Raw genomic sequence first — 8662 nt, forward strand, 5'->3', positions numbered from 1 at the left:
GAAAGGGGCAGGGAGCAGGAGAGCCTGGCTGCTTCTCCAGGCTCCTGGCAAGGGCCACTCTCAAGGAACGGCGGGGCAGCCTCGCCTGGGAGCATCCCTGGAGTCACTTGTGGGAAGAACTGAGCCTAGAAGAAGACAGGATTGCAGTCAGAGAGAAGGATGGAGGCCTGGAGCCAGATGGCAGGAGGAAGGTAAGCTGCCCCCGGCACATAGGACTTCCCACCTCCCCTGTCTCTCGTCTCCTCGAATCTTGACTGCCCCGACTGCCAGCGAGTCATGTGGAGGAGGAGGAAGGATATTTGCTTCTAAGCCAGAGGCACTGCCACTCTGATGGTATGCTTGGGGAGATGTTACTCCAAAATCTTTTCCTAGGAATGTACATTTAAATCTCTCAAGAAGCAGCAGGAGGCAAGACCATGACACTGTGATACCCTATAGGGCTCACAAGGGGGCAGCATTAGAACTGTGAACAGGAAGCTGGTGGCAACAGATGCTTGGGCAGGGGGAAGGGAAAATACTAGCAGCACCAGAAATAGTCGCAAACAAACATACATGACAGTCACCACGTTAAGAGTTTTGCAAGCGTTGTCTCATTTCATCCTCCCACAATCCTTTGATTTAGCCGTGCAGCTGCTGTACAGATGAGCAGGCAGCTCACTGCACAAGGGAGTCAGGCAAAGGGGCAAACGCTGACTGAGCTCTAGACTGCGCTTTGCTCACCAAGCCACGTGCCTGGTGTGGGGCTGCTCCCACCCAGGAGAAGGAGTGACTTACTCTAATTTGAACAAAGCCGCTACCCACTTTGTCAGGCAGCGCACGCCCCCTGGTGCAGGGCTGTGCTCTGCAGGGAGTGCCTTTTCCTAATTTGCACTAAGGCGCTGCATGAGTTTGCCATGGTCCTGGAACCAAGTATGACCATCATCTTCATTTCTCGGGATTAAGAAATTTGCCCAAGGCCTTACAGCAATGGAGCAGTGGACATAAGATGTGATGCTTCCAGGAGGACCCCAAAAGGTCAGGGGACATCTGGAAAACTTAGGGGTATCGGGGTTAATGCCTCTCTTTGCGGTCCCTTTTGTGAAGGTGAGTGGTAACACCCTGAACCCAAGAGAGAGTAGGCAGACGACAGCGGCCGAGAGAGACACACACTTGGGCGTCTGCTCTGAGGTGAGGTGTAGGAAGCAGACTTATTCCTCTAATGATGACAAAGACGTGAACACATAGAAGCAAAAAAACTGGTAGCTGCGTGCCTGACTTGCACTTGTGGATTACACAAGTTTTCATTCAAGTTTTCATGCTTGAATGTCTACAAGGGGGACCTTCCTTAATGGTTGTCCAGAGGTTAAGACTCTGTGCTTCCACTGCAAGGGGAATGCGTTGGATTCCCTGGTCAGGGAACTAAGATCTTGTATGCTGCATGGTGTGGCCAAGAAAAACAAATGTCTACAAGGGCAAGAATTTTCCTTGTTTCGTTTGCTGATATAACCCCAGCAATTAGAAGAGAGCCAAGCACGTAGTAGGCTTGCAGTAAATATTTGCTGAGTGAGTGAATGCTTGTAACAGCCCTCCAAAGACAGTTTTATTACCCCTGTTATAAAGATGGAGGGCTTTCCTGGTGGCTCAGTGGTAAAGAATCTGCATGCCAATGCAGGAGACGCAGGTATAATCCCTGGGTTGGGAAAACCCCATGAGAGTAGGCAATGGCAACCTACTCCAGTGTTCTTTCCTGGACAATCCCATGGACAGAGCAGCCTGGTGGGCTACAGTCCATGAGGTTGCAGAGTTCGACATGACTTAGCGACTAAACAACAGCAATAATAAACAAATACGGAAACAGGCCAGAGAAGTGAAGTCACTGGCCAGAGGCTCCACTGAAGCCAGAAACAAGTTTGCTCTCTGTGCAGTGGGGACACCAGAGAATCTTGGTCAAAGCCTGCACTCCAGCACAGATGACCCCTCCCATAAAGCAACAACTATGCTCCCTCCCACCGCACCAGAGCACCTGCTGCTGCTGGGCCACCTCTTCCGGTTACTTGTGCCTCTTCCACTTAGGGGAGATTTCAGCTCCTCCCTGCAGCCCTGCAGAGCCTGCCCCCAGCATCCTCTGGTTACTCTCGCCCCTTGTGCCGTGAACCTGCTCCCAGTGGCCCCAGAAGGCCCACCTGTGCACCCCTATTCCCTGTGCTTGCACCATTTCCTCTGGGGGCTCTCGGCCTCTGTATTATTTGTGTCTTTATTATTGTCCCCTACTCAGTCCCTCTCAAGGACACCCCTTCCCACCACATGTAAGCCCCACAACAGCAAAAACTTTGTTTGGTTTTCTGCCCGATTTCTAACAGCTTATTTGAGATAAAATTTACATATCATAAAATGCACCCATTTCAAGTGTACCATCCTGATTTTTAGTACATTTACCAAGGGGTGCAACTATCCCTATCAAGCAATCTAGGACATTTTTTGATAAAAATGGAATAACTCTCATGCTCACTTACAGTTAACCCACTTCCACTCTCAGTCCCCAGGCAACCAGTCATCTACTTTCTGTCTCTACAGATTTGCCTACTCTGGGCATTTCATAAAAATGGAAACATACATAGTCTTCTATGTCTGGCTTGTTTCACCCAGCACAATGTTTTTAGGTGCATCCATGTATGCATGGGTATTTCATTCCTTTTTGTTGCCAAATAGTATTCCACTGTCTGGCTACGTCACATGGTTTATCCATTCACTAGCTGATGGACACCAGGTAATGTTTCCACTTTTTGGTTATTATGACTAATATTCTTATGAACATTTATGAGCAAGTCTCTGTGTGGATATATGTTTTCATTTCTCTTAAGTCAATAGTTAGTGTCAGTCACTTAGCTGTGTCCAACTATTGGTGACCCCATGGACTGTGGCCCACCGGCTCCTCTGTCCATGGGGATTCTCCAGGCAAGAATACAGGAGTGGGCTGCCATTCCCTTCTCCAGGGGATCTTCCCTACTCAGGGATCAAACCCGCATCTCCTGCTTGGCAGGCGGATTCTTTACCACTGAGCCACCAGGGAAGCCCCTGCTATGGATTATGTGGCCCCCTAAAAGGTAGTTGTTACCATCATTGCCACTAAAATTAATATTACTATCAGCCCAGAGACAAGCCCACCGCAGGAAGTGGGGTGAGGGCAACTGACATCTGTTCAGTGCTCACCACACTTAACTTAGCCTTTGACAGGTTATTAACTAACACTTTACACAATAAACCTATGAGACTGGTATTCTGATGATCCTGTTCTATGGATGAGAAAGCAGAGGCACAGAGGGCTTAAGTCACTGGCCCCAAATCACTAAGCTAGCAAGTGACAGGGCTAGCATTGAACCCCAGCCTGGATCCAGAGCCCAGGCTCTGCATGACTGTGTCACACTTCCTGCCCTTAGAAGGCAAACTGGAGGAGTGCCATTCTAGAGGAGCAGATAAAATTCAAGTGGAGGATCAGAGAGAAGACAAAGTCTGCACATCCCCTGTGAGGCCGCCGAGGAGCAAGGCATGCAGGCAGTCGTGGAATTTGCTCCTCATTTTGCATACTGGCCCGGCGGCGCTGCTAACGGAGCTAAAGGCATCTTTTGTGCCTTTGCTCTCCAGCGAGTGACGTCATGGGCACTGCCAGGTTTTTATCACTTCTGCCAGATAATAGCTCACCGGACTTGATCTGGAGGAGCCGGCAAGGTGTTGAGCAGCAGAGCCCTCGGGTTCTCAAAGCAGCAGGTGAGCACGGGGTCCTTAGGGGCTCTGTGGAGGGCACCTTGGCGCTCAGGGAGAGGGAACAGGAGACAGGAGGCGACCAGGAAGAAAGGGACAGGAAAGAGGCAGGAGACCGGGTGTGACCAGGAAGAGAGGCAGGCGGCCCCTGCTGCGGAAAGCGTGAGGGAATGGGGGTGGGGGTGTTCCCGGCCGACAGCTGGGAAGCTGATGGTGCGAGACCCCCACCTGTGCTGCCATCTCTGTCTCTCTGTCTCTCTCTCTCACTAGTGGCCATGACCAACCCAGACCACTCCTTCTTCCTCGGCAATCACTGGCTCTTCTTCTCCGTGTACCTCTTCACCTTCCTCGTGGGGCTCCCCCTCAACCTGATGGCCCTGGTGATCTTCGTGGGCAAACTGCGGCGCCGCCCGCTGGCTGTGGACGTGCTCTTGCTAAACCTCACCCTCTCGGATCTGGTCCTGTTGCTCTTCCTGCCGTTCCGCATGGTGGAGGCGGCCAGTGCCATGCACTGGTCCCTGCCCTTCGTCTTCTGCCCCTTCTCCAGGTTCCTCTTCTTCACCACCATCTATCTCACGTCCCTCTTCCTGGCAGCCGTGAGCACAGAGCGCTTCCTGAGCGTGGCCTACCCGCTTTGGTACAAGACTCGGCCGAGGCCAGGGCAGGCTGGCCTGGTCAGTGGGGCCTGCTGGCTCCTGGCCGCTGCTCACTGCAGCGTGGTCTACGTGATCGAATTCTCGGGGAACTCCTCCCCCAGCCAGGGTATCAACGGGACCTGCTACCTGGAGTTCCGGGAGGATCAGCTGGCCCTTCTCCTGCCCGTCCGGCTAGAGATGGCAGTGGTCCTCTTTGGGGTGCCCCTGTTCATCAGCAGCTACTGCTACAGCCGCCTGGTCTGCATACTCGGGAGGGGAGCTAGCCATCGCCGTCGGAAGAGGGTGGCAGGGCTAGCGGCTGCCACATTGCTCAACTTCCTCGTCTGCTTTGGGCCCTACAACATGTCCCACATCGTGGGCTACATCCAGGGTAAAAGCCCCACGTGGAGAAGTTATGTGCTGCTCCTCAGCACCCTGAATTCCTGCGTCGACCCCCTTGTCTACTATTTCTCATCATCTGGGTTCCAAGCCGACTTCCAGGGATTGCTGGGGCGGCTGACTGGGTCCTGGGGCCCTTGGCGGCAGGAGAATGGCGTGACCTCGAAGAAGAGCGAGGGAGAGGGGCCACCTCAGGAGCTGTTCAACATAGAGGCTAGCTAGCGGACTCTAGGTGGGTGCTCTGGAGCTGGTGGCAGGTGGACTGGGCTGCAAGGGGGATCATCCCTGGGGCAGCTCCAAGCTCAAGTCAGGCAGGACCCTGGAGAGGCAGACTGGGGACTAGCACCATCCGGGACAGAGCAGGCACCCCGCCTTCCTCAGGATGTGCCCACAGAAGCCCAGCTCTTGATCTCATCACACACTCCCCTCCTTTCCCATCCCCTGACGTGCCCAGGAAGTGGTCAAGGTGAGGAAGAGCTATGGAGAAAAAAGGAGCTTCCCATGGCAGCAGGCCAGCTCCTGAACTTTGCTGAAGGTAGAAGAGGAGCTGAGAGCAGTGTTCAGGGGCCCAGGGAGCTGCCCAGTGACTTGGGACACAAGACGGGAAGAATGTCCTTCAGAACTACTGACAAAGCTGGTGGGGGTAGGGACACAGGACTCCAGGTGGGAGGGAGCACCCTGCTGTCACATGTGGATTTTCCAGAAAGTTTCCACTGCTCAATAATTTCAGATCTTCAGGGACATTTATGAAAAATGGCAAAGAAACATTACCTAAATAAATTTTGTGGCAAGCAAAAGAGAATTTTTTTTTCTTAACCTGTTTTTTTTTTTTTTCCTAATGGTCCATGTGATTGGTATATGTGAGTGTATCTTAGGTGAAATTGATGGATGGAAGGATAAAACACTGAGACTCTGAAAGAAAAGGGATGAACAAGAAGATGCTTAGATGCTGAGAGAGGACTGGAGTTGGAAGAATAAGAACAATAACTAACCTCTCTTAAGAGCTTGGCCTGACACTGTCTTCTTCAATCTTCTCAGTCACTGTGAGGCAGGTACTATTACTCTTCCCATTTTACAGGTGAGAGACTGGGCCCAGAGAAGTGAAGTCTCTTACCTGAGACCCCATAGCCCACAAGCGGTTGAAGCAGGACTGGAAGCTGAAATTAGCTGACTCCAAAACCCAGGTCCCTGAGCCACTCTGCCACTAGCTGTGTGTCATCGGTAAGCAGGCCCCAGTTAAACTTCCAGAGTCAGCCAAGGCAGACTGACTGGGACAAATGTAAACAGATCATGAGGAGAAACAGAACTGGATGCAAAGCAGATGGACTATCTGTGATCATACATCCTCTTCCCAGTAAAGAAACCTCCTTGAAAAAAATAAGAGAATTAGTCAGCATGTTGACTTCAGGTTACCGAAAAGACAAATGTGTGTTCTTAAGAGCTATTTTTATCAAACTGTGATCATGTAGTAACTTTTTGTTTTCCAGAGAGGGGTGGGTGATACCTGAGAAAGAGCTGGTCAGGGCCTCCCCCTGGTCCCGCAAAGCAACCAGAGAAATGCTGGCACTGTTGACACTCAGTCAGATTGAGCTCAAAATTATTTATCGTGTCCGTATTGCATGTAGATGGGTGGGTTCGGAACTTTAGGGATTTCAGTACTACTGTCTTTGTTGTTGCTGTGTAGTTGCTGAGTCATGTCCCACTCTTTTGAGACCCCATGGACTGTAGCCTGCCAGGCTCCTCTGCCCATGGGATTTCCCAACAGGAATACTGGAGTGGGTGGCCATTTCCTTCTCTAGGGGATCTTCTGGACTCAGGGATCGAACCCGCGCCTCCTGCACTGGCAGGCCGGTTCTTTACTACTGAGCCACCTGAGAAGCCCTTTACTAATGTCTTTAGCATCTGCTTTCTTCCAGGGTCACTGGGGAATGAGGGCTGGCTGTGGGTGGGGGTTGAGTCTCAGGTGAAGGGAGAGAGACATCATCTCCGTGTAGAGATGAAGGTATGAGCTGTCCTTCTGTCCCATGGTTCATCTGTCTGTCCCAAGGCACTCAGGCCTTCATGGACACATGGGTGTACATGCTTCGGAAAGGGCACAAAGGTGACGTGGAATCCTGCAACTCCAGGGCTGGTAGCGAGGACCCAAGTCTGAGGACAAAGAGGAGTTGGAAACCCAGCATTCCAGAGATAACCGTGGAGAACAGGAATCTGACTCCTCCCTCAGAGTTTACACTGAGGAAGAAGAGGCAGCTTAGCTGGCCGAGCATCACCCAGCACCACCCCCACCCCAGTCTGTATAAACTGAGGGGCGGGGAGGATGAAAAGTCATCAGAGGCTGCGTGGTGGTGAAGGTAGAGTGAAAGTGTTTCCACATCTCTTGGAGTCGAGGGAGAGGGGTGCTCAGGCAGTAGAGGGTGGGTTTGGGGATGCTGTCCTGTGGTCTTCAAAGCAGGGGAGAGAGACGTGTGGAGAGATGGCGTGGGCGCATGCGTGTGCGTGACGGCGCATCACTCACTCTTCCCGCTCGGTAGAGCCGGCAGGTGTGAGGTTCTGGTGGGTGAGGACATGGCAGGCACAGGGGCGGGGAGGGGGCAGTTCTCCGGGTGCTGCAAGAGGTAAAAGACCGAGCTCTGAGAACTCAATTCCAGTTGCAAAAGAGAGCAACTGGGCACCTGACTCAGAGCAAGCACCCAAAGCTAGTCAGTATCAGCTGCTGCTGCTAAGTCCCTTCAGTCGTGTCCGACTCTGTGCGACCCCATAGCCGGCAGCCCACCAGGCTCCCGCGTCCCTGGGGTTCTCCAGGCAAGAATACTGGAGTGGGTTGCCATTTCCTTCTCCAATGCATGAAAGCTAAAGCACTGTTTCTCAAACTTCTGTGCCACTGTTCCCTCAAGGAACCTTTTCTGGGTATTTTCCTCCTACTCAGTACCTTCCCTTCCCTGCCCATGAATTCTTATGATTATTTTTTAGAATTTTTACAACTTATTTGGCTGCCTCGGGTCTCAGATGTGGCACATGGAATCTTTGGTGGGTTGCGTGGCCTCAGCAGTTGTGGTGTGTGGGCTTAGTTGCCTCACAGCATGTGGGATCTTAGCTTCCTGATCCGGGTTGAACCCACTTACCTTGCAAGGGGGATTTTATACCACTGGATCACCAGGGAAGAACCCCCCACCCCATGGCATTTTAATACAACAGACATACTCTGTATGTGTCTATGTGTGTAGCCCTTTAGAAGACCATAAACCACTATAAGACTTTTTGGTTCCCCCAGAACTACATTTTCATGTCTTTGGGAACCATTGTTGCCCCTGTGGAGAACACATGAGCTGGAGCACAGGTCTTATCACGCATAGAGTGAGAAAGCCTGTCTCATGCATCAGCCCAACAAAGTTAGTTTCATTATCTTGCTGGAGCAAAGGAGACCACACACACTCCAGAGGAAGCGTGGGGTATCTCGCAAATGAAGAGACTGGGTTCTTAGAGGTTTGGGATGAGGGTGACCTTTAGGTGATGTTTTGATGACACCATATTTGATAGGCTCAAAGCACAGCAGGTCTGGGTGGAAAGAGGTTAATTTCAGGGCTGCGCCAAGAAGCAGACCCAGGGTCTTATTTCTCTGAAAAACACAAAATAAAGATAAAGGTGGAATTTTGTGTCTGAAAATTCATATGACGCTCTGGAGGCTGAAAAGCCAGGCTGCTTCTCTGTGTCACAGGCTCTTGCCCAGTGCCTCTAGGCAGCAGTGGAATGTTCCATTCTCACTGAGGGGATTTCAAACAGCCATGTGTCTGACAGTCTGTGATTTTAATTTTATTTATTTATTTATAATTTTTTTTTTTTTTTGGCCATGCCACACTGTTTGCTGAATCTTAGTTCCCTGACCAGGGATT

The 8662-nt window shown here is 51.4% G+C and overlaps 1 protein-coding gene across 4 annotated transcripts; it reads left to right on the top strand.

Annotated features, from left to right (window-relative positions):
• Positions 1–56: 56 nt before the first annotated feature.
• FFAR3 (free fatty acid receptor 3) lies at positions 57–5574 on the top strand. Of its 4 annotated transcripts, none has more exons than XM_019979136.2 (3): positions 57–191; positions 3622–3744; positions 4009–5574. In XM_019979136.2, exons 2-3 carry the CDS (start codon positions 3633–3635, stop codon positions 4992–4994), a joined length of 1098 nt encoding a protein of 365 aa, XP_019834695.2. In that variant the 5' UTR covers positions 57–191; positions 3622–3632; the 3' UTR covers positions 4995–5574. The 4 variants fall into 4 exon arrangements, with proteins under 4 accessions (XP_019834695.2, XP_070628214.1, XP_070628215.1 ...); XM_070772114.1 differs by lacking the exon at positions 3622–3744 and adding an exon at positions 876–1014 and having other exon boundaries at positions 69–191; XM_070772112.1 differs by lacking the exon at positions 57–191 and having other exon boundaries at positions 3611–3744; positions 4009–5004; positions 5227–5574.
• The last annotated feature ends 3088 nt before the right edge of the window (positions 5575–8662 follow it).

This window comes from Bos indicus, chromosome 18, assembly GCF_029378745.1.
Source record: "Bos indicus isolate NIAB-ARS_2022 breed Sahiwal x Tharparkar chromosome 18, NIAB-ARS_B.indTharparkar_mat_pri_1.0, whole genome shotgun sequence".
Classification (NCBI taxonomy): domain Eukaryota; kingdom Metazoa; phylum Chordata; class Mammalia; order Artiodactyla; family Bovidae; genus Bos; species Bos indicus.

Coding starts and splice junctions, on each gene's coding strand:
- FFAR3 (XM_019979136.2), top strand. CDS start 3,633: ATGGGCACTGCCAGGTTTTTATCACTTCTGCCAGATAATAGCTCACCG. Junction 3,745..4,008: donor TCGGGTTCTCAAAGCAGCAG/GTGAGCACGGGG, acceptor CTCTCTCACTAG/TGGCCATGACCAACCCAGAC.